We start from the raw sequence: 25,767 nt of genomic DNA on the forward strand, positions 1-25,767 counted from the left end.
ACCATCACTTTCAAGAAGCTAACTTGCTCAAGGTCAAGTTAGCTACTACTAAATGATGAAGATGGATGGGACTGCAAGGTTTAACTTTATGCTTATAGCCTAAACCACTATGCTACTTCTGGCTCCATCTACTTGTTCAACCTAACCACCACCAATTACTCCATACCCACAGTATTAAAACTTATTTACCATTTTCTTCCAATAAACATTCCATATTTAGTAACTGTGGATTCCATTTCCCAAAGCACACCGAAACCTGTTCAGGACAGCTGATGTGTGTAATTCATTCTCAGTATAATCTGTTCTGGATACAACTTAATAAATAGGGCTCAGACAAGTATCATTAATTAAGAAATGTAAAATTTTATTAATCTTTGTGAACAACAGACACTCAAATGTTAATTGTCAATCATTGCCTTGCAATAAAAAGACATTTGCTTTTAATAATGCAGAAGCAGAAATCCTTCCACCTTTAAATGAAGATCCAACCCAAAACTTATTTCAGATATGAAAATAAAGCACCATTTTTCAAATGGTAGTTCTGGCTTTTTCAAAGCCTTGCAAACACTTCCAGACGAACTCAAGAGGGGAGAAAAAAAAAAAACAAGGCTTCAGGCTTCTTGTGAGCTCCAATTATATGGTTCCACACACGAACAAACATCTGGGAACATGTCTTCCATCCAAACCCTACCATTAGGCTAAAATTTAATATGAACACTATAAATATGGTCATCCATTTCATTTTTCTTATGCTCTAGCTTCCAAGTGGTATGTCAAGGTGACATAGTGCACTATTACTTATGCAAGAAAGCTTTACTTTAAAAATACCCACCCACCTCCCCCCTGCCCCACAAATCCTAGTGTTAATTGCTTGCGTCTTTCTTTTTTCATTAGTTTTAAAAGTCAGTAAAAATTCTAAGCTAGTATTTAATTACAACTTTTAAATCAGTAAGTTCATTTACTTACATTCAAAAGCTACCAGTCAAAAGCTGTTTAGCTAGACCATTTAATCATATACATATATACATGGACTAGCATTTAGCCTCCTTTTGTTTGTTTTGTTTAGGTTCTTCTTACCATTATATCCCTTGTATGACTTGTTCTTCTTCACTTCCCTCCTTGCCAGTACAATGCTGGAGTGAAGCCTGGAGACAGAATGGAGGGAACCCACCTGTTCTCCCCACCCCTTTGAGATCTTGTACCATCTCACAAAATGCTGTATCACTTTGGAAAGAAGCAGACATAGTGTTCAGATGTAAATCACCTTCCCTGCTGTAGCAATTCAATGTTTTCACTTGAACCTCCATATACCCTCTTTTTATTAACAGCAATGGTGTACCAGGGAGCAGAGATTCCAAAATCTCACCACCTCTCTCTCTTAATTTAAAAAACACTGCTTCCCTGAAAATCCACTGTTGCCTTAAGTAATATTTTACTATTATACAATGATTCCCACAATACTCCAGAAAGAGCACAAAGATTTCATTCCCATTTTGATCAGTTGCCTATTATCTGTCAGATCTAACTGGAACTGAAAGAACAGAAGCCTTAAGGTAAACAGAAGGTCATCACTGAGTTTTAGGATGGGGACATTTAAATAATTCTTCCTTGAAGATAATTCTTTACCCGCCACTTATTTCTACTCTGAAAAAAGTTTGAAATATGAAATTAGTAAAGCACCATAAAAATAAAAACAAATGAGACAAAGGAGTAAGGTACCTTTCAATTTAATCAGTGTGCACACAAACTTGTAAAAATGCTAGACACATTAAGTCGCAAAGGATATTCAATAATTCTTGTTCATTTCTAGATATTACCTTAAACCATGGAAATTTAGCTATTTATTCAAATATTACATGCATTTAAAGTTACATACTTACCGAATTTTCAGCGTCTGCTTATCCTTGCTAGGAAAGGACAGAGTTCCTTAGAAATATACTTCACTTTAAATCTTAAAGACATCAACTGAGGGTCCACACTTTGTTTAGTGCTTATCTAGAACAATACATCACCATTATCACATACTCAGATATCAATTTTCAGGTTTTAGAAGATGATCACTCTTCATACTAAAAAGCAAGAGTTGCCTCTTTATTACTGACTTACAAAGATCACAGCAGGAAAAAACAATCTGAAAACATCCTTAGCATATATTGACATTAGCTAGGATGTGACTAAAAGCTAAAGGGGGGGGAAAAATCCATGTGATAAAATGATTAAACAGGGATCAAGAAATTAGAAATATACTCAAGCTAATTTCCACTGGTATACACAGTACCAGAAATCAGTATTCCAACCAAAGCTTTTCATGCAAGGTTAGAATGATTTAAGAGTACATTTGAAATTTTCAAGCTTCACTCACAGGCTTCTGTGTAAGCAATTAGTCTGCATGACCATTTGGGGCAAACTTTTCTTCTCTACTCTCAGTTAACTAACTGCTTAGGAATTGCTAGACAGACAGAAATTCTGGTCTTTAAATTTTATACCTATGTAAAATGGCAATCAAAAGCACTGAGAAAAAAGTTTTCTGTCAACTACAAAAATATCTGTAAAAGACTTTCCTTAAATGTTAGTTTTGAGCAAAAACATTTTTCCTATCTCACCAAAAGGAAATAATTTACATGTTAAAAGTTTCTGAAGTTACAGTCTAGTAAGTGAAGGTCAGAAAAAAAGTGAGCCCTAATTATTAGGAACTGTGAGGAGTTGATTCAGATAATAGCTGAAGAACACGGAAACTCAAGACACTGCCATCAAAGTGTCCAACTTTAGAAAAATAGTAATATACGAAGTATAAAATATAGTAAGTACTCACCAGCAAAGCAGCTTTAAAGAGATGGTTTTAAGGAAAACCATTTCCACTGTATCTACACCATTTCTTATACAGATTAAACTGTGAAAGGCAATGAAACTTAAGCCCTTAGGCAATTTTATATAAAAAACCAAGCTAGTATCTTATAAAAAATATTATCAGTTGATAAATCAAGGTCATTAGAACACTTAACTGAAAACATGACTTCCATATTAACATTGAGATGATCTGTTTTCAGTGGCTCATCACCATCCCAGTTTAATAGGAATAAAAGATCAGCTAGTTTTATGAACAGACTGTCCCATATTATACAACTTTACACTTAGGTAAGGAAGCCATACAGACTGGAGAATCGTTCAGGCTTGTGTAAACTAAACTGTACACTTTCTTCGTCTCTCCTCGGTATTGAAAATTTTTATCAACATAAAAGCATAATATTTACAGCTTAAAGGAAATATTTGAAGGATGGTTCAAGTCGACAATGAATCCTAGTAGAACTAATGAAACTAACAAAAACTTTAATATAACTTTCATAACAAGGTTATGTCCTCACTGCCCCTCAAAAGGAATACACAAAGAAACCTGTCTAGAATTGATAGTCAGCGTTCATTTGGTAATTAAAATATTGCTTAGTTCAAAATAAAATGAACCCACAATGGTGGTGCACCAACAGAGTAAGTTATAGTGTACCAAAAAACATGGACAAAATCAGTACTTAATTACAGCAGAAGTTGCTAAAAACATGTAAGATCAAAAAAGGTATGAAAAAAATTTTCTAGCTTATGATTGCATGTCATTTATCACTGCTAGAGGTGAGGAAACATGACTTGTCGTCTGTTGATTCATATTGTAAAAAAAGTATGAGTTCCACCACAGGAGTGGCTTAAGTAGGAGACCCTGAAGTCAAACACCTGCACTCTATATACCAACATGAGCATACAGCCAATTGAAACTTCCACTGTCTTCCTCCTATGTACAATTTATCTATTTTGGTTCAATCATAACCAGATAATAAAGGAGCAGTATCACACCTTTATTACAACTAAGGTGATCAAACCTAGAGCTTCTTTGGCCCAAATAATGTGTGTGTGAAAGTGTCCAATGGATCTCTATTATCATACTCACATTTAATAACTGTACAGCTTTCTTCCTTGTGTGGGTTATATGGATATGTTTCAAAAAAAATAGGAACATCAGGTACTTACAGATTAAACTAACCTGTACTGGCAGGGCTGTGGGATTTTTCTTCTCTACCAGTAAGTAGCAAATGCTGAAATTCTGCTGCTAGTTAACAAAAACACAAATTGTATTAAACTGAGGAGTTCAATTCAGTTTAAAAAGTCAATGCGCATAAAATTTCCTCAGAGTCTGACATTAATAGTTAAATTTTTTTCCCTAAGTCTTAAAAAATTCCCTTATTTTGGCTATTAAATTTAGAGTGATCTTACGAGAATGAGTTAGTAATACTGTATATCTCTTGGATACATCTCAATTTTAATAAACTATTTTGGTATGTGTACTATGAAAACACGGGTTACTCTAAAAGGGTAAACTTGAATATTTTAAGATTCAACTTTTAAATACTTGACTTCATTTCCTTATACTGAAGATTTTCAATTTTAAGAACCCGGGCAGAAAAGTAAATTCTATTGCTTCTCCTACAAGTATAGTAAACAAGCTAATAACTGAAAGGGAAGGCTCTGTTCAATAACTAAAATGTCTCACTTTCTAACTCAAACTTCCAGAAACTTTACTCTTTCCTTGGTCCACTTGGGTACTTAAGCAGCCTTGTTTTATTAATAGAAACAGGGAAATGATGCAGCAAATCTTGTTTATTTTCATCTTTGACTGACCACCAAACTATTTATGAATAAAATGTTAACAAGGTACAATGTAATAAATGATTTGGTGAAACCTTTCATAATGAATGTAAACCAAGGCCAGAATGCTGTCACTTTTTGTTATATTTATGGTTCTTAAAAAAGTCAATAACACTATACAATGGCTTCTCCCAAATAATCACTACTGGTTTGTGTGTAGTAAGCTGGGTAAACAACATTGTTCATTTTTATCCAAGTTGGGCATCAATGAATTTCACTGCTTTATATTTAAACCAAAACTGAACATACAATTAAACCAAAACATACAATTCTTAACTATAATGGTTAAAAAACAAAACCCAGACACAGTAAGAATGCCAAAAGGCCTGGAAAATTCCAATAAAGAACTTCCCCATTTACACACAAAGCATTACAAAACCCCCTGACCCAACACAGCACATTACTGAAGCTGTGCTGCATCATAACTTTACATAGCACTACAATATTTGGAATTAATGGCTGGGATCCAAGTATCAATTGTTCGAACAGCTTACTCACATGTTTTTCTCTGCAGTTAATTTGACAGAAATTACAATATACAAACATTTTCATAAGAAAGCTGCTGACTATTTGCCTTCTAAAGAACCTAACTATGAACCAGTCTTCATTTACAATACTATGTTCAATTTGCGTCAAATAGAAATAAATAGTTCAAACTAGCTTCAGTGAAGATTGACTTTGGGTCTCCAATTTCTACCTTAAAATGACTTCTACATCCTGACTAGTATAATTTCCCCTGAGATTACATGAGATTAATCAAGTTTAAAGAGAGAGGGTTCAATAATTTCAAACTAGTAAGTTTCACATTCTTTTTTGAGTTGGGAAGAAAATGAAAGGCTTTTCCTTTTATGGCCAAATTACTATGCAAAAGGTCAGGGAAAACAATGCTTATAAAAAAGCAGTTCTTCTCCAACCTTACGAAGAATCTAGTTTCTTTTAAAAACTGTATTTTCCAACACAATGCCAAATAAAAACACGAAAACACTTGGAAATATTGGAGATATTTTAACCACAAAATTGTGAATATCCAATATGTGTATAACACTATAGGTAGTTGCTTATTTTGCCAAGAAATCACACAGAAATGTTAGATGATTTATATGCTATAAAAACAAATGGTTATTTATTAAAATGATTCAGTTAACAGAAAATAAAATATTGAGAAAGAAGGTTAAGAGAGGAGTAACCTACACTAATATTCAAATCATGAGGATTGCAAGCAGAAGTATAATTGGGAGAATGTTTACTTACAAAACTCTGCCTTATAGTCAATAGTCTCATAATGAATCCTTTCTTTTAGAAGACTTCCATAAAAGAGTAAGAGAGAACCAGTTTCATTTTGGAATAACATACAAAAGTTATTCAATATGGTAGATAAATACCACCTTAAAAAAAAGACATACCTGATTTATACAAATTTTAGGTTACATGTTTCCTACTTAAAAAAAATCTCATAACCAACACAAGTGTCAGTTTAAACAAACTTTTATCTCAGAATGTAAGTGACTTCAACATTTCCTTTCCGTAATTTACCAAGTTTTACCAGTGGACATGATAGACACCTGAAAGTTAAATAATTCTTAAAATTGTTATTTGTCTGAATCACAGAACTACACAGTTCAAAGAACCTACATCTTATCACCTTCAATAAATCGTCACCCTCAGAAAATCCCTCCCACCCCAGCACCCAAATGTTTAAGAGTATATTCCAATTATAATTATTTAAATGATCACTATTAGAATTGGGACAAGCAACTTCACTCTTGAATACTTCAATATATTGGGGCAATGGTGGCTGTAACAGAAAGCACCTCCAACTAAGGAGTCTTAAAAGGTGCAATTACTGAACAGGGAGTAAAATATTCCAATGGAATTTTTTTGTGGTGACATATTCTTTTTTCAAACATTGTTATCTTCTTTCCATGATTCGGTTACAGAGAAAAGCATACGTTCTAGTTACAGACGTGAAAATCTGGAATTCATTGAATTTCTTTACGCTTCCAAGAATTAAAACCACATAGAAACACAAGCCTGAGTTTGCTAATACGTTAACTGTTACTGTCAGAGGAAAATGCTATCTGCATAGAATGATGGCTTTAACACAGGAAGGAACAAAAGTAATCCAAGTTAATGATCTGGCCTCTCTTCCAGTTCCCCATTTACTTGCCCCCTACAACATATACACATAAATACTTTTCTTAACCAAATAAAACCAAATTTTGGTTGGAAACATACATAGATGCTTTTCATGTGTGCATATTGCATCAAATATTGCTCAGTAAAGATAAAAATGAAACTCACAATAGTCATTCCAAAACCACAGTTCAATATACTAACTTTACTATGTGATACAATTTCAGTTTGACTGCTTGAAAATAACCCAGCCATACTGTAAGTCGTAATATCCAAATGTTTTTTATACCAAATGTGTAGTGTATACGCATACATACCACACATACACACCATCTTCCCACTTTTCACAGGGCTCTACATTAACATTTGCTCTAATGTGGTGAGATTTATATATATTAAAAATCACAAGTATTTCCAGATGGCCTTTCAACCTTCAATGCATAACTTTGGGATTAAAAAAAGCAGATTTCACTATCCAGTGGCATGTCTAATGATTAAACTTATCCTTGAGGTTAAATTTAACAGTTCGAGAAGAAAATAACCAGTCAGATTTTCCTAAAAAGTGAAAGGGAAAATTTGAATGAAACATATCAGGCCTCCAAATCAAGAATGTCAAATTTTGTCAATTTACTAAAGTTCATGTAAGTAATACCAGCTTTACTGAGGCTGTTAAGTATTATGTAACACAAATTACATGTCAAATATTTTAACACCACAGTCAAACGTGAATATTAATATAGAGCCTTCTCTGCCAAAAGAGTATAAAAACCCTAAATTTAATTAAATTTAGGGGCCTTCACCAAACTTGCTGCAAGTTTGGGGACATGAATATCCAACAGCCATAAAGCTGTGAAAGCCCCTATAAGGAATAAAATAAATCCCACTTGCCTCAGACTGAACAGGGCAACACTGAGACTCAGCCTCAGCCTGTCCTATGGCAGGGCTATAGGAAGAAGAAAATTTTAATTTTAGAAAAACATTACCCAATTAATTTAAAAGACATGCATTAAAAAAAATCCCAATGATCAAGCAAGCATAGGAAAAAAGGAGTAGCTCTTTAAAAAAAAAAACCTATTGTCCACTGTAATTCTGAGTCCATACTTTTACTGGGACTCTCCCCCACCCCCACAAATAACTAAATTTAATTAAACTGAGTTCAATTATGTAACTTGATCAGTGGAATAGGAGGGCTCAAAGAATATTTACCCCATTTCTAATTGATAAATGTGTGAGAGATTGCTAAGACAGTAAGTATTCAAGTCAAATGATATTCCAGCAGTCACTCAAAAGTTGATCCTCACCTGCTGGCCTTGTTACTGTCATACAGTAGTAAAAGCTACATAATAGAAACTAGTGCCAGACAAAAATGGTGGTTCTTTTTTTTCAAGTGCTGACAATGGATGTATGCTAGAGCCAAAGCTGGCAGTCTCATTAATCTGACAACGTCCTAAATTATGTTAATCACAATGCCTGCTTGTATATAATGGGGTCCCCAAAGCTGTCTTCTGTGAGGGCAGATGAAGTTTACTTAAGCTGAACTCCATCCATTATTTAAGAAAGTTAAGTCAAAGAGTTAAAATTACTTCAACATAAGTTGTTCCATTCATTACTGAACCATAATATGGACCCCAGAAGCAGTTAGGTAAAAGCTATGTTCTAGAAGCTTATTATGCTCTGATGCATGCACAAATTACACATTAAATATACCAAATGGGTACCATCTGAGCCATACATATACAAACACAAGAGATGATGTGCCTAAGTGCTGTGCATAACATTTTAAAATAACTTCTAATTAGAATTCTACCCTTTATTCAAAAGTAGCAGTGTTTTCTCCTTATGGATCTCAGAAAGCAATCTCAATATATTGGTTTTCTTTGCATTAAATGCAAATGAAGCTTTGCAAAATTTTGAAACATTACTAACCCATTTTTACCCTCTTCCTGCCCCCTCTGCCCCACTGCTATCATCCATTCCTGGTTTGTTGATAACCCTGTACATGAAATGCTTGGGAGACATTTGATTTGGGAAAACATTTCCTATTTAATAATTCTAAATTTAAATTATGCCATTTTGACCTAAAGATTCTCAACACAGGTCTTTCTTTGCCACTATGATATACCTACTGCTAAATCTAAGAAGTATATGATAATTCCAAAATTATCTAGGTACACAGGCGCTGGTTAAGAAAGGGGGTAGAGAAAGAAATGCTTTCCTGGTGATAAATAGCACATGAGCTACACTGGAGCGAAACAAATGGCACTCAGCATTGTAATACTTTGTGTTTTCTTTAAATCAATGACTTCACTTGTCGTTTATATACAGACTCTTTTATGATAATTAAAACATCCTTTAGTATTTTGTTACATGGTTAAACTTTTTTTTTAAAAACAAAACTTCAGATTCTGTCTGATACCTACACCTACACATAAGGTTATAGAGAAATGCTATTTCCTTGCCCGTCTTAATTTTATATCGAGGAAAACTAAACTTGAGTTCATAATATTAATAATTATACTTCGTACAGGTCATTTGATACTTAAATAATCATAAAAGTATTCTAGAAAAGATTTAAAAATAGATGCCAAAAAAGTGGTCAACAAGCTATTATTATGAGACTTGCAACACAAGACACTGAATAATAGCAGTCATCTCTACAGAAAAGTTCTCCATAGAACAGTTTTAACATTCAAATTTCCAAGGATGAAAAGGTTAACAGCAAAAAGCCATTTAGGCTTAGTAACAGAAGGCAGCCATTTAATCAAAGAAATAACGAAATCTTCCAGGAACATAGTAAAAAATTTCAAATCCATCTGTTAACCATCTTAACAGATGCACATTTAGATTCTCATAATTACACTTAGAATACATACCAGTCATTAACAGCACAAAAGGCTATTACTGCATGCACCTAAGCTTCTAGAATTTTGCACCTGAAAAGCTTCTGAGGTCCACTCAGTACTGCAGTTTCAAATATAATCAAAAGGAAATGAATGGGTCTGGCACTAGGCTCTAAACATCAGCAGCAGGAAGAAGGGAATATCAGGATTTACATTTAAAGTCTCTATGATATCTAACATGTACTGACACCAAGGGGGTAGAAAGGTGACACAATATAAAGATTTCATACTCATATAATGACCCATATATATATATCTCTAAGTTGTCAACTGAAGGATTAACATACAATTCCACATATACTGTCCAGTTAAAAACATGCAGCTAACGAACAACCTACAATTCAACGACAGAATCCAATGATATATCAAAATTGCATTGGTAACTACGAATTTTTATTATGTGGACATCTACTCTGGCATGCATTTGTACAAACCTTTCAGGCAGTGGTCCACAGCTGGGTTATGAATAAAAAGGCATAAATTTTTCTCTCATTTTATTACAATGAAGTTTAACAGTACAGAAAAGTCACATGACCTTGGAGGGTCAGATTTCTTAAACCCTGCAACATGAGGAACTCTAAATACATTAAATATTGTTACACATTCAGACTTCCAATGTACAGGTACTTGGAGACAGTTACAGCCCTCACCAAGCTAGGTTGGGGACATGAAGTCCAACAGCATCTGAAATGCTGTGAAGGCATAACTTTACAAATAGCAATGTAAGCTTACAGAACTTGCCTTTATTAAGGTGGTATGTTCATGTAATTCCAGCGCCTTCACAATATAACGAACCAAATTTACTATACTTCACTTCTAAAAACCTAGATGAAACATGAAAAAGAAGCCATACAGTATAAATTGCAACTTCAGGAAAAGTTCCTGCTTTATTATTCCAAATAAATTTTCCCATGTAAAATAAATGTCCAATAGTTCCTGGTATGTGGGAAGATAATGTTTTTGTTAAAGTCACAATGATGCCTTATTGACGGAAGCTTGGCTATATAAACAGCACAAGTTGAGAAAAGGTTTAATCTCCAAACCTATTAGACTGGATGAAGTAAGATCAGTAACGGCCACCTTGTGACATTACAGGAGGTCTCATTCCCATCGGAGGTCGAGGAGGCCCACCTTGGTAAGGGGGCACCATTGGCGGTCCCTGCCCATATGGTGGCATAGCACCAGGAAGGTAACCTGGCATGCCTTGATGATGACCACCATACTGACCTAAAAAACACATTTAAAACACAAAAAGATAGATTCAGTCTGTGCACCGTACTTTTAAATGTAATGTATTTTGCATATAAATTTGTTTTATACTCAGAAAAGCACTAAATAAAAAAACGTAAAAAAGAGTAATACCATGAGGTGGCATTGGGGGTCTCATTCCTTGTTGCTGTGGGATGCCTGGCTGCGGCGGCATCATACCTCCAATTGGTCCAACAGGTGGATTACCAATGGGAGCCTGTCCTGGTCGAGGAAGATTACGTTGATATTTAGGTAACTGTGCTCTTCTCTCTTCCTAGAAATAAAAATATGTGAGATGTGAAACATATGAACACATTGAGTTGTTAAGCATGAAGGCAAGAATCTAAAGTCATTATACTCATTTTTAAATATACTCTTACATTCCAATTATTTTCACAACACAAATCAATCCAACTACTTGAAACCCTGATGCCTTAAGAAAACATCACCTATTTTTACATTTGAAGTATGTTTGAACAACTTACCAGGAATTATAAATTGCTTCAGCAAGAAACCATAATGAAGAAGGTGTATGTACGGTAAGCAGTCTGTAGGTTCTATCTCACACTTAACTGCTTCTTCAATTCATTTACAAGTTTATGTCCAACTAAACTAATTTTTAAGAGTAAGAACCTAACTCGCTACCTTCTTTTAGACACAGTGTTAGGGGAGGGGGAATGGATCTAAGATCAAAATATGCAATATTCATCTCATTTTGTGAAGTTAGAATGGTAAAAATAAAAATTTGAATGGCAAAAATTACTTAACATTCAATCAGATTGTAAGACCATCGGTACACAAATTAAAACTTTTTCAAATGAACAAGTTGCTACAATAGTACTCAATCAAACTCTGCTAGTAAAAAATTGTGAACGACTTACCAGTGATATATCCTCATCTGGATGGATCAACTTACTGGTTGCACTGGTTGTGGTAAGTGTAGCAGGCTTACTTGTTATGGAAGCTGCTGGTTTAGCTGCAGTGCTATTTGTTGTACTAGTGGTTGAAGCTGTAGACTGTGTATATGCAGGGAATGTAGGCTTTGGTGGTTCTGTAGTTGTTGCAGGGGTACTATTTAAGGGCTTGAAATCTGTACCAACAGGTCCCTGGACAGCTGCCTGAGCCTGTAAAACAATCTTTCATCAATAAAACCTCAAAACTGAATTTATCTACTACCAATTTAAAAAACAATACACTAACATTCAATAAGGGACAAAATTTTAAATGAAAACTAAGTTAGCATCATGATCAATCCACAAAATTTAAGATAACATATAATATTAAAAGATGCTGAATCAAAATACATCCAAAACACAGCAGGGGAAACAAGAAACAAGACTGCTTATGTAATTTCTCAGACAGCATGTCTCCTCACCAAAAATTACTTAATTTACAAAGCTTTGTATTATTCCTAATTGATAAAATACTGTAATGTATCATGAAATAGCATATGTTCAATTTTCATTACTCTAAATTATTTTTTTAAATTGATCTACCAAACAAAAAGTAAAAAAAAGTAAAATTATAGAAAACAAAAAAATGTTGGCATAAATTTCAGTTACTAAGTCTACCATAAACAATTATCAATGGTGACACATTAAAGATATGACCTTCAAAAGTCTTCTTTATGTATACAGTAATACAATGTCCGCTCAATTAACAATGTCTGTATGATTATGATGGACAAAAGGGTTCAGTAGAGCTTTCAAGTATATAGTTACCAGTAATAAATTTGTTACTTTCTATTAACACTATGCATCTGAACATGTATATTAGGCCAATTTTTAGAACCAAATGCAGAGTACTAAATTTCTTTATGTTATATGTGATGCATTAAACAGCATAAAACAGAATAGCTTACTCATGCATCAAGCTAACCATTGGCCACTATAATACACTTACTGCTTACATGCTTTTAACCCTTTAGAGCCATAGGAGTTTGGGGTCCATTTTTTTCTATTAGTAAGTGGTTCAAATTTTCAAATACCATTGATTTATAAGCCATTAATTTTATTTTTAAAAAATTAAATAATATATTTTTGGGATAAGATTTCATTTTAAAGTAGGGTCCAAAGGGTTAAGTTATAAAGCCATTTTAACAATTTTAAACTGCAACTTCCTGCGTACTTGTGCTGTGCTAGGAAACAGAGCTTTAGAAGATGCAGACAGACTTTCTGAATTGGATGAAGCTGTACTTGAGCTTGTTACAGGTGTCCCCATCTGTAGCATAAAAGAAAGGAAACAATGAAAAGTCTCCAAACAAATGGGTGAAAATAAGCCACGTGGTAGACTTTTTTTTCCAGTATAGATTGCATTTCTGTAAACGCAAAATACAATGCAATCAAAACTGTTTTATATATAGAGGTAGGCAGTTAATGCATTTACAATAAACAGAGTGACAGTATGAGCTTCAAAAAAACTTGAATTCTTTATCAATAAATCTAATTAACCATAGTTTTTTCTTCCACCTAAACCTAAGGTGATCTGCACTATGGTATTTCAAAATTGATACCTTAAACTGAGAATTATGACGCATTACTTCAATTTTCTCAGTAACAATATTTGCCAAAAGTTTAATAACATCTCTCAAAAAAAAAGATCACCCACAACCTCAAAAACATAAGTTAACATGCTTTAAAAGGCACTTAAAAAGTAATACTTGTTAATTTAGCAACTACAAATAGGAAAAAGTTGAAAAAAGAAAACATCCAATGGATCATTTTAATGTGAACAATAAAGAACATAACATACATCCTGACCTTTTGAATTCTGAATGAAACACACCTGCCTAATTCAGAATGAAACTGGGTTAACAATCATTACATACATACTACATTATAAAATAATCTTTTGCTTCTGAGTTCTGGCGAGGGGTAAAAAAAGACGAGAAGGAAATACCAGTGTGACTAGGTCAAAATCCATTAAATGATGCCCTTCCTACAACCGTGCAACATTGTTTAACAATTCTAGATTAAAGGAAGAGCCCCAAAATAATTTGCTACGGTCTTTTTGTCTTTGGTTTCATTCTACCCAGAGCTCATTATGTAAAAGAGGAGTTCTTAACATTTTTATTTAAGCTTCCAGAAATTAAATTTTCATTTCTAATAAAGTAAAGAGTAACCAGCATTAACTACTATGAAAAAACAACATACAACACTATTCTCTGGTTTCAGTTAATCTTTTAAGAGTAGAGAAAATCAATGTATGCAAACATGGGAGAAAATAGGCCACTCCTTAGTATAGTTAATAAATTATATGAAAAAGATTAGGAAATACTTAAATAAACCTATGACAAACTGAAGGATTTCAGTAAACTGCACTTTACCTTTAAATATTAATACACTCCTTTTTCAAGAATTTCACCTTACCTGTCCCGCACTGGGGAAAAGAGGCTTAGTAACTGGAGGCTGCGGAGCTGGAACTGTTGCTGTTGGTGCAGGTGGTCTGTTAAGAATACCTGGAGCTGAAACAGCCTGTGCTTGAGTCATTGGAGGAATTCCAGGACGTGGAACAGGAGGGGGCATACCTGCAGAGAATTAAAAAAAATTTGTAGCCAATTAAAAAAACAAAAACAAAAAACCCTATACTGTAAAATTACTAACTCTTGACTGCTGAACTCAAAGAGGCCCAGAGAACCTAGGCATTTGCCACTTGGAACAATTCTGCCTCCAACTTTCTATATGACTTTGCTCCTCTTTAAAATTTTTAGACGTTTAAGATACCACGAGAAAACCTGTATACATGCAGAGCAACAATTAGGCCTACTGATATTACTAATGCAATAAAATTTTCAAACATATTGAATTATTTCAATCATCTAATAGATGTTTCCAGAACGCTAATGCAAACTGCAATCAAAACTATTAATAGGTCATATACTCATAAAAATTATTCCAGAAACGAAGTTACTCCTTTAAATACTTTAATACATACATTTTCCTAAATGCACCACTAGCCGTTCTTTCAAGTGCCTCAAAGTAATTTAAAACTGACTTCCCATTAGCAAATGAACACAGGTTATTTTTCTTTATTCCTTTAAATGTCTAAAGTTATCTCAGATCATAATGTATGTGAAGTTGTTGCCTCAAAATTAATGGTTGCACTAGCTATGATTCAAATGTTGCTGCTTTATTTTTCCTGTTCCTTTTATACTATCACTTGAGTACATGTGAATCTGTTATGGATTGCCAATCAAACGTGCTAGGATTAAAAAACTAGGCAACAGATTGAAGAGAGTCTCATGAAAACTTCTGTGGCACACTTATTTCCTGGGCTAACCAAATCCCATCCCCTCACATTATAGACTAAAAAGTCAAGATATTTTAATTAATTTGCAAGCTTCCTTGTACCTAGGGGGTCCATTAGACCTTTTTCTGGCAAATGATATCTAAGAGGCTAGAAAGTTACTTTGCCATAAAGTAAAAGAAATAAAAGCATCTTTTCCTGCCTGAGTTATCTTGGAATTACTGAGTAACATGTCTGAGGAACAAAAGCTAAGGTTGGCAAAGCGGCAAATTTAAGAAAGTATGGGTTATTGTTATCACCGTAGTTGCCAAATCTACCACTTAGGGTTGGATTTTTCTGTTACGTGCTAAGGGTCTCCATTACTTGTCTAAAATAGTCCTAATATATATATATAACCACTCTTAAGTCACAAGATCAGTGACTCATTCTGGTTGAAGACTACTTTTACTATCTATTAAAAAAAATAACAACAACAACACATTTCTCACAGTAATTTTAAAAGAAGTTACTAACCTATGGAAAATTAAAAATCACATTGTACCAACGCTCATAAATCTGTTATTCGAAATACTTAAGAATAAAACATGTCATATTTTTATATGTCATATTAAAAAGGAAAGTGTCTAACATTTCATACCTGGTGGCATACCAGGCATCAGAGGTGGTATTCCCGGTCCAGGTGGCATCATTCCACCCATTGGCATCATTCTATTAGAAAGCAAATTTCAAAAGACAACTAAAGTTAATTAACAGCATAAAACATTAGAAAATATTCTAGCTAAAAGCCTGAAACAACAATAAAGACTTGAATTTGACCTCTAATATTGAAATCTATCAAAGTGAAAGAACGTACAACACACTAAAACAATCCTATCAAAATAAATCCCCTAAAACCCAGCAAACTCTCTGGTTTACCAGAAGAATAGGGGTGAAAAAAAATCAATGTCTGTTAAAAGAATATTTTAATACATTTAAAGTTACTGAGAACAAATATTTTACTCTTCTTAAAAACAAGAGGCCTTATCTAAAATGTGTAACTGGAAAACAAAATCAGTTTTTGTCTCACTTGGGATATATCCACAGAATACAAATTAAAAAACAAAAACAAAACCAAAAACCTCCCCCCTTAAAAAGAACCCTCTATTTTAAAACTGTCAGATTTTTTTCAAAAAGAAAAAATAGTAAGTGTATTCTATAGAGTGAAGATTTTTTTCTGGGGATGCGCACACATAAACTACCATCAAAATGAAAGATAAGCAAAACTAAACACACAGTCTCTACTTTTTATGTAGAAAGTTCCTAACACTAAACCAGAACTTAAAAGCATAACCCATATTTATTTTCCTTTCCTTAGAAGAGCTCACCTTCAAATATCAGTGTCCAATTCACTTAAAAAATTATAAGTTTTGTGAATTTTTGATTTAGGATTCTTAAAGAGAATAACTTCTTTACATAGGTTTTGTTAAAGAAAATTCAATTACTTTCCGTAATAGAGAATGTAATTTCACATAAGAATATACTCTTTCTTAAATATCAACCCCTTCTACTAAGTCTCATAACTTTTAGCAGTTTGGGGAAAACAGCTGCACAATTAGAAAATGATTTATGTGGGTCTATTACTATTTCCTCAGATGTTTTTTAGTTCCCTCCTTTAAGAGATCTGTGTCAGTTTGCAAATTTTAGAAGTTTTTAGTGAGGAAGGTTAGAAAAGTTTTGAAGTCAACTGAATAGATACCATTAAACACACAAAAAAATGACATTATGCTTATACCTCCTGAATTACATTATGAATGAGATGCTTACATGTTTTCACCGCAAAATGACTGGGTGTATTTTCTCTGATGATGCAATCTGTGAAAATGTATGACAAAATCAAAATCTAACTGTGATTTTCAAAATACAGTGGGAAAGTGTATTGTATACCTTTCACATCCAACAATATTTTTAAGTAAAAGTGATGAGCACGGGCACCTCATATTCATTTTAGTTCTTGAAGATTTGACAAATCATTTACAGAGTTTGCTTCTGTCACAACTACAAAGTGTCATGGACAGTTCTGAATCTCAAAAACTCAAATCTACAACCAACTACTTTAATTACATCAGATGCAATTGAAGCAGATGGCTGCCTACATTTATCCTAAAACCCAAAAATCTATTCTCTCCAGAGGCAAATTTATATTCCTTAAATTTATTAGTAGATTTCTTTATTAGATAAGTTTAATAATTAATAGAGCCCATACCTTTTAGAAGCAAAAAACACAAAAAAACCCCACAAAGTAACATTTAATTGATGTAAACACCCAAGCTGAGAAAGATCACAAGTCAATTAAAGGAGTTTTCTTACCCAGGTGGCATTCCTGGCATAACTGGTGGCATTCCTGGCATCAGAGGAGGAACACCTGGCATTAATGGAGGTATGCCTATAAATAAGAATTTTCACCAAAAAGAAAACATACAAAAAGAGGGAAAAATTAATACTTCTAATCTGTATCAATGAAGACTTGAGAATGTTAAGTTGTAAGAGGCCTTAGGTGCTACCTGGAGGCATTCCTGGTGCTCCTGGAACCGGTGGTAGTCCTGGTTGTGCCATTGGGGGGATATAACCTTGCTGAGGCTGAACAGGCTGCGGTTGAAATGAAGTCGAAGCTGCAGAGTCATCATCGTCATACTCATCAGAATCATCTTGCTGCTTCTTTTTTTGACTCTCTGCTAAAAAAGGTTCAATTAATTTTTCCCATAGAGTAAAAAAAAAGAAAAACAAAGCAAGTGCAAGACATTCAACATTTAAAAACTTTATTTCAACGCAACTAGCTCTTGAGAGGAGAAGGCAATGGCAACCCACTCCAGTACGCTTGCCTGGAAAATCCCCATGGATGGAGGAGCCTGGTAGGCTGCAGTCCATGGGGTCACTAGGAGTTGGACACCACTGAGAGACCTCACTTTCACTTTTCACTTTCATGCATTGGAGAAGGAAATGGCAACCCACTCCAGTGTTCTTGCCTGGAGAATCCCAGGGACTGGGGAGTCTGGTGGGCTGCTGTCCCTGGGGTCGCATAGAGTCGGACACGACTGAAGCTACTTAGCAGCAGCAGCTCTTGAGATTTTTTTTGGAAAAAAAAAAGATCAGCCAACACTGTTCTTTACTCTTCGAATGGTTTTTCAATCTGTATTAAGCAAGGTTAACATCTTCTCCCTATTCTATGGCAGGCAAAAATCATTTTCCTAAATCAGCTATACTTTACAAAACAAGCTTCCTATTTCACTCCAAAAGGTAAATTATGACAAAGCAGTCTGACCTCCCTATAATACTTTTCAAAATAAAACATTTCTTAGGTTACTAAGAAGATTCTATCATTTGGATAGGAGAGGGCTGCAAATACCAAGTCAAATACAGTACTAAAAATTTACAACTAGTGATTTCATAAATCTAAACAAGGTACCTTCATTTTTAAAGGCCTTAACACTTGCTAAATCTACCTGGAATTCAGTTATGAGCAAAAAAATAATGTATAAAATTATCCAAACAATACCATGTATACAAAATAGAATCTATTAATTTCAAACTTTAGACAGAAAAAAAAAAACAACCCTCAAAACTGTGGAATTCTGAATAGATCTAATGTGCTGTGCTATGCTTAGTTGCTCAGTGTGTCTGACTCTTTGCGACCCCGTGAACTGTAGCCTGCTAGGCTCCTCTGACCATGGGGATTCTCCACATAAGAATACTGGAGTGAATTGCCATGCCCTCCTCCAGGGGATCTTCCCAATCCAGGGATCAAACCCAGGTCTCCTGCATCACAGGCAGATTCTTTACTGTCTGAACCACCAGAGAAGCCCAAATAGATCTAATACCGACCATTAAATTTATACTTGAAAATAGTAATAATACTCTAGAGAAGCTTTATTAAGAAATTTGTTTATTAAGCATGTATCTTAGTATTTACCTTGTGTTTTTTGTTCAAGAAGTCGTCTTCTCTCATCCATATCTTTTTCTGGAATACCTTCCATACCATATATTTCCAACTCTATGTCTGTTCTCCCAGGTATTGCATTTGGTACTGCATCTATTGTCTCTTTATGCACCTAAATCAAAAAACAAATCCATCAAACAAAACACAGGCCTTCCATTAGGTAGACAAAAGTGCCTCATGAAAGTATTTTTTAAAAAAGAATTTTAAATTACTCATAGACCATTTAGTATAAAGGTTAAGAACAACTGGTTCTATAGTGAGACTGAATTCAACCCCCCAGCTTTCAAGAGTTTGGGCAAATTGTTTGACCTAAGCCTCAGTTTACTTCAACTAATTTAGTATCTAACTTCTCAGGTTATTTTTAAGATTAAAAAAAAAAAACTGTATATAAAAAGCACTTGGCAATGTGTAGCTTATAATCTTGTTTGAATTATTAGCAATAAAGTAATAGTACTACTCAAATCAGGGAAGTTTGAAGTCTGAATTAAGTAATGTTTACAAAGCCTTATTATATTAACTGTCAGAATAAAGTGAAATTTCCAATAATGTACAAACCACAAAAGTGACATTTACAATTAGCATTACCCACAGCTAATGAGTCACGTAAGGAGCGTAACACTGCCACAGCAGAGAACCTGTCACTATCTCTGAAGGTATTTGATCACAAAAAGAAGTTCTTTAAGATGTGTTACTGTATAACATTTGAGAATTCAGGACCTTTTTTCACTGTATGGTCTTTGCTAGATCAAACATTTCTAACCCTCAGTGAGTAACTTCTCCCAATATGGTAAAACCCTGGTCAGTCTTGGTTCCTTCAGCAAAATGTTTTAACTTAGGTTAAAGGATATCAAAGTAGTTTGTCTAGATCACTGGCTTCAACTGGAAGCTTATCAGAAATGCAAAATTCTCAGGACACACCTGAGTCCTTCTGAATCAGGAACTCTTGAGTGCAACCATGAATCTAAGTAAGTCTTCAAGGTGTTTCCTTTGCATGTTCAAGTTTGAGAACCACTTTTATAGGGTAAGGGTAATGACTTTGATACAGTTGTCCAAAAACACATTTTTCCTTTAAGACTCTTTCATAGAACAAAATAAAGGTAAAGAAAACTGTATTTTCTTCTTAGAGGAGTATCTCAAAGATTTAAAAAACGGAAATATAAATCAAATTTAGAAATTATCTTATTATGATTAAAAGATCCATGAATAAAACTACTCAATAAATGATGTAATCATTTCCCTCAGGTTTTTCAGAATGTTACTTTTCTTGATGATGAACATGAAGTCATCTCTGTTCTTTAAAGAAATATAGCTACATCCACAGACACAGTAACTAGCTTTCATTACACTTCTAAGTGATGAGGGGGGAAAACGTCTTTTATCTATAAAAACTGGAGCATGTGTCTGATTTAACGGCCATGCTTATGTCACAGGTTGCTATAATATATAAATAGAAAATTTCAATTAAAGACATTACCAATAGTTTATCAACTAATCTCCTTCCAGCTTTCATTATATTTCTTTGCTCTTCTCTTATAGTACAACTCCCTGAAATAGTGCCTTGCCTTTCCCTCTCATTTTCTCTTGCCAGCACTCCAATCAGCCTTTCATCTGCATCATCCTAGGAAAGCACTCCTGGCAAGTAATCAATGACCTCTACTTTGATCAAACCAATCTTCGTCCTGTGCCTTCTTGACCTACCACTAGCTTTGACTTAACTCTCTCCTTGAAACACTTCATTTGGCTTCCAGTGCACTAGTCTCTTGGTTTTCCTACGTTTTCAATCTTGATTGGTTTAATCATCTGACCTCTAAATGCTGGGAGACACCCAAAGTGGAGTCCTTGCACCTCTTTTCTATCTATACTCCCTAAGGACATCTAGTATCATGGCTTAAAATAGCCATCCTTATACCGTATCCTCCCAAACTTCTATCTCCAGCTCCAACTTCTCTAAACTGTAGACCCATAGATTCAACTGTTTATATGCCATCTCCATCTGGATATTCAATAAGACCATCTCAATACTAAAATACTCAAAATTAACATAAGATGATATAGTATTCTCCCCTGTAAGCCTATTCTTCCGACAGCTTTCTACACATCAATGGTCATCCCTCGGTATCGAGGAGGAACTGGTTCCGGGACTACCCGCCTCATACCAAGGATGCTCAAGTCCCTTGTATAAAATGGCACAGTACAGTCACCCTCCACTATCTGTGGATTTCTGCACTCAGTTGATTGTGGGTTCAATCAACCGACTCCCAACTGTGGTTGGCTGAACCCACAGTCATACCAAAATACCAAGGGGCAATTAACTACCACTGAATTCAACTCATTTTTCACACTGCTCAAGCCAAAAACCTTCAGATCATTCTCCACCCCTCACTTTCTCACGTTCTGTCACCATCATCTCTTGCCTCGAATACTCCTAAAGCGGACTTACTGCACTCTACAGTCTATTCTCACCCTTACAGCCAAAATGACCCAAAGTACACCAAAGCATGTTACACTTCAATTAAAACCCCCCTTCCATTCAGACTTAAAGAAACACAGCAGCCGACAAGACCTCCTATATAAAGCACATTGCTGCTCTTCCCTCAGTATAGGATAATACTCTTCATGGAACAGTTTGTCCTTTGCTGTTTCCTGGAATCTCTCTCTTACCCTCTTTGATCTCTGTTCAGATGTCAGCTTGTCATTCAGGCCTTCACTATCTTTATGGCCCTCCACTATTCCCCTCTACCTAGTTTTAGTTCTGTATCAGGTATCAGCATAAGACTAAGTAAACATTTATAGGTTGTTTTCCTCCACAATGTTAATCTAAACATCACAAAAATGACTATTTTATTCACTGCTATATATATGGTGCTTCAAACATTGTACAATGCTGTCTTACATAAATGGTAAAGTCCTACATCTGTACTATACAAGTCATCCACCAGTTACATGTGACTAAGCAATGGAAATGCGGCTATAATGCAACTGAGGAATTTTAACTTTTCATTTTAAAATTTCTTTTTAAATACTGACAGGTAACTAGTGACTGGGTTTCCCTCATGGCTCAGCGGTAAAGAATCTGCCTGCAATGAAGAACACCTCAGTTCAAGGTGGCACCCTACTCCGGTATTTTTGCCTGAGAAATTACAAGGACAGAGGAACCTGGCAGGCTACAGTTCATGGAGTCAAAGAGAGTCAGACAGGATTTAGCAACGAAAAACCAGTGACTGCCACAATGGAAAACTGTGGATGTAGCAGGCACTTGTATTTCTGAACAGATTTTAAATTACTGATTGGCTTGATAGAAGTGAGAAAGATCTACAAAAACTTATTTTTAAGCTTGGGGAAGCAATAATCTTGTTTTAATTTACCTCCCTGCCTCCTACCAACAGTAATTTCCAACGGGGATTCCTTCATCTCATGCCTCTCTAGGGTCCAATTACGCAAAAATTCAGGCAATTCTGGACTGGTAAAGTAGAAGAAATGCTGAATAAAACAGATCTTCAAAAATAAAACTTACTAGATCTTCAGAAGTATAAATAAGTATACTAACACATATATATGGAATTTAGAAAGATGGCAATGACGACCCTGTATGCAAGACAGCAAAAAAGACACAGATGTGTATAACGGACTTTTGGACTCAGAGGGAGAGGGTGGGATGATTTGGGAGAATGGCATTCTAACATGTATACTATCATGTAAGAATCGAATCGCCAGTCTATGTCTGATGCAGGATACAGCATGCTTTGGGGCTGGTGCATGGGGATGACCCAGAGAGATGTTATGGGGAGGGAAGTGGGAGGAGGGTTCATGTTTGGGAACGCATGTAAGAACTAAAGATTTTAAAATTAAAAAATAATAATAAAAAAAAAGAAGTATAAATTACAAAGCTCCCCCTACTTAGAAATGAAAGAAACCTAAGTTTTAAATGAAACACAATGCTACCCTTCCATGGAATAAATGGTAGAACTAAACCTAGCCCCAGGCAGGCAACAGATTGTAAAATCCTTCAATGGCAGAGTAATGGCAGTTAATTATGTACTAATTCTTACAGGAGTAGAACTGGTCAGATTGCCTACAAAACTTAAATCACTGATCTTTGTTTTCTTGCCCAAGTATTGAGGAAATATTTTGTGATTTCAGCCGGTCACATATCTAACCTAAGATGAAGATATCAATAACTTAAACGTAAATACTAACAAAAATTCTTTAAACATAGAAAATCAATCGTTTATATTCTCCATGACTAAACAACCTTTTTTTTAAAAAAAATTAACTGGTCATCTTATCCAATCTTTTACAATGAACAACAACAACACACAAAAAAAAAATCCTTGGGTTTCAAAAAGAAATTCAAGGTTTTTCCTCCATGTTGTTTCCTAACTACGAGAGTAAAATTAAGAGAAAAAAACTCCTTACCTGCATGCAATGAATAGCTAAGCCAGGTCCTGTATACAATTTCTTATGACATATATGGCATTTAAAATGCTTTGCTTTTTGGTGCTGTATAAGGATCTTCTCATCATCAAAATCTCTATTACAATACCTGGTCACTATTGTTAAGGTACAAAAATACAGCACAATAACATTACTTATAGAAAATAAATATGCAATTAAAGAGAACACTATTCACTACTTAACATTAAAAACGGGAAACAGCTAAAACCAAAAGTACTTTGTACAAACTCTGCTTTTGCTATTATATAACTAGAAATAAACCTGCCACTGATTTTGGAATTTTCAATGTCCTGGAAGCCCACAATCTCTCTTCACCACACATCTCCGTAGGCAATACAGCTTCGTCAAATTTCAACGTTTACCAGATTTATGCGAAATTAACTTCTGTTCAATCTCTCAACATTTACAAACGCAGGTTGTTAATTCCAAGGGATCAATGTTTATTACAAAAAGAAACAAAGTTTATATCGACAGAACTTCAAGGATTAAGTAGAACATCAAAATAATCAGATTAAGAATTTACATTTAGAATTTCACACTCATTTGCAATCTGAAAATAAGTTCACTGCGAGTAAAACTGACCATTTCCTATAAAAACCCATAAAGTTGCCTGCAATTCCGAATTTATGTTGCCACAGGTTTCATTTAAACTCACAGAAGAGTTACGTTACCGAGAATTAACTCACTAATCAGACTTTCCTAAAAGCACTTTAACCATTTTTTAACTATTACCAAAATAAATTCAGTTCTATAGCAAAGCTTTTTTAGGTACAATACAATAAATAAAAACAACTGGAATGTAGTTTATTAACGTTTCCAGGGCGGGGGGGGGAACGCCACGTTTTATTCCTAGAAACGGATTTTTTCACTCCTAGAAAGCTAGGTAGAAAGATAAGTAACCCCACCCTGTTACTTCTCGAAGATTAAGGCGCCAGAGGGCGAGACGCGGAAGCTAGCTCTCCCCACCCTACCCCCCGCAATAAAAAGGGGGGAAGTGGGGGGGGGTCGAAATCAGGGTTGACTAACAGAAGCCTTTACGAAACCAGATTCTACCAAAAAAATAAAGTGGGTGACAGACTCCGGAAGCTCTCTCCTAATCCTCCAGAGTTGATCAGCGTTATTATACTCGAAGAAAAGTCCCTTTGTTGAATCGTCACCAAAACAACGGAGTGTGGCAGGAGAGTCCTCCGGGGATTCTGTCCTTGGTGATGGGGTCCAAGGCGCCTCAGGGGGTCAACGCTCGCACCAAAGCAAGAACCTCCTGAGTCACGAAGTCCCACGACCCACAACTGCCAAAGCCTCTCGCCCCAGGGCCCCTACTTTCTGACAAGTCTTCCCAAATCCAAGTCCAACCACCAAACCACCGACCTCGAGGCCTAGATCCCACTCTCCGCCATAGGCCGAAGCCAGGCCTCTCCTAGCCAGTCACCACTAACCGGCGCCCCCGCTTGGCCTCGACTTCAAACCGACAAAGGATACCAGCACCATGGCTTCAACTGCTTCTTCTTCTTGCGACCCATAACTGCGCTCTGCCGACAAAAAGACGAGAAAACAAACAGGAAAAAAACGACGCGAAGAACAGCTCACTCTTCCGACCCAACCGCCACCACCGCGTCCCACAGGAAACATCCACAAAATGGCCGACGCCTTCGCTCGCCGCTCTGTCTCCCGTCAGGCTCTGCGGCCGGAGGAGGTGCCTAGCAGGGTGGTCACGTGACGCAGGCCTCCGTCCTAAGTGGGTGGAGACTCGCGGCCGCGTCGGGCTGCTAGCCATCTTGTCCGTGCTTGCCGTCTCGGCTTTCGTGTGCGAGCGAGTTCCTCAGAGCTTATTTTTCTTTGTAAAGGGTATGGTGACCTAGTACGCCGAAACGCTCGCGAATTGGAGGGGTGAGGAGGGGGTGGAAAAGCTGAAAAGATTACCCAGCGTAATTCAGGGTAAATTACAAATAAAGGATAACTGAGACAGCGCCCAGTTTTTCGTTTTGTTTCATTGCTCTGATTACTCTTTGCAGTACGCGTGGACGTTTTTCTACTATTGAATCAAAGAAGTCGCAGTCTTAGTCTTGTAACTCACACATTGGTGATGCGTGCGTAAACTCCGCAGCGTGGTCACCGAGGTGATGG

The 25,767-nt window shown here is 35.5% G+C and overlaps 1 protein-coding gene across 50 annotated transcripts; it reads right to left on the minus strand.

Annotated features, from left to right (window-relative positions):
- Positions 1-343: 343 nt before the first annotated feature.
- On the minus strand, positions 344-25,281 carry ZNF207 (zinc finger protein 207). 50 transcript variants are annotated; one of them, XR_009595451.1, is made up of 15 exons: positions 25,123-25,281; positions 23,605-23,731; positions 19,162-19,300; positions 17,756-17,923; positions 17,562-17,637; positions 17,019-17,066; positions 15,853-15,923; positions 14,339-14,496; positions 13,098-13,190; positions 11,852-12,094; positions 11,085-11,244; positions 10,803-10,949; positions 10,464-10,546; positions 7,707-7,765; positions 344-4,087 (listed from the first exon to the last, which is right to left on the minus strand). XR_009595451.1 is itself a non-coding variant. In XM_060395228.1 (14 exons), the coding sequence occupies exons 1-13, from the start codon at positions 25,161-25,163 to the stop codon at positions 7,755-7,757; spliced, it is 1,482 nt and encodes a 493-aa protein (XP_060251211.1). In that variant the 5' UTR covers positions 25,164-25,281; the 3' UTR covers positions 344-4,090; positions 7,707-7,754. The 50 variants fall into 50 exon arrangements, 13 of the variants coding, with proteins under 13 accessions (XP_060251211.1, XP_060251210.1, XP_060251213.1 ...); XR_009595450.1 differs by having other exon boundaries at positions 344-4,090; XR_009595449.1 differs by having other exon boundaries at positions 17,756-17,926.
- Positions 25,282-25,767: the final 486 nt, after the last annotated feature.

This window comes from Ovis aries, chromosome 11, assembly GCF_016772045.2.
Source record: "Ovis aries strain OAR_USU_Benz2616 breed Rambouillet chromosome 11, ARS-UI_Ramb_v3.0, whole genome shotgun sequence".
Taxonomy (NCBI): domain Eukaryota; kingdom Metazoa; phylum Chordata; class Mammalia; order Artiodactyla; family Bovidae; genus Ovis; species Ovis aries.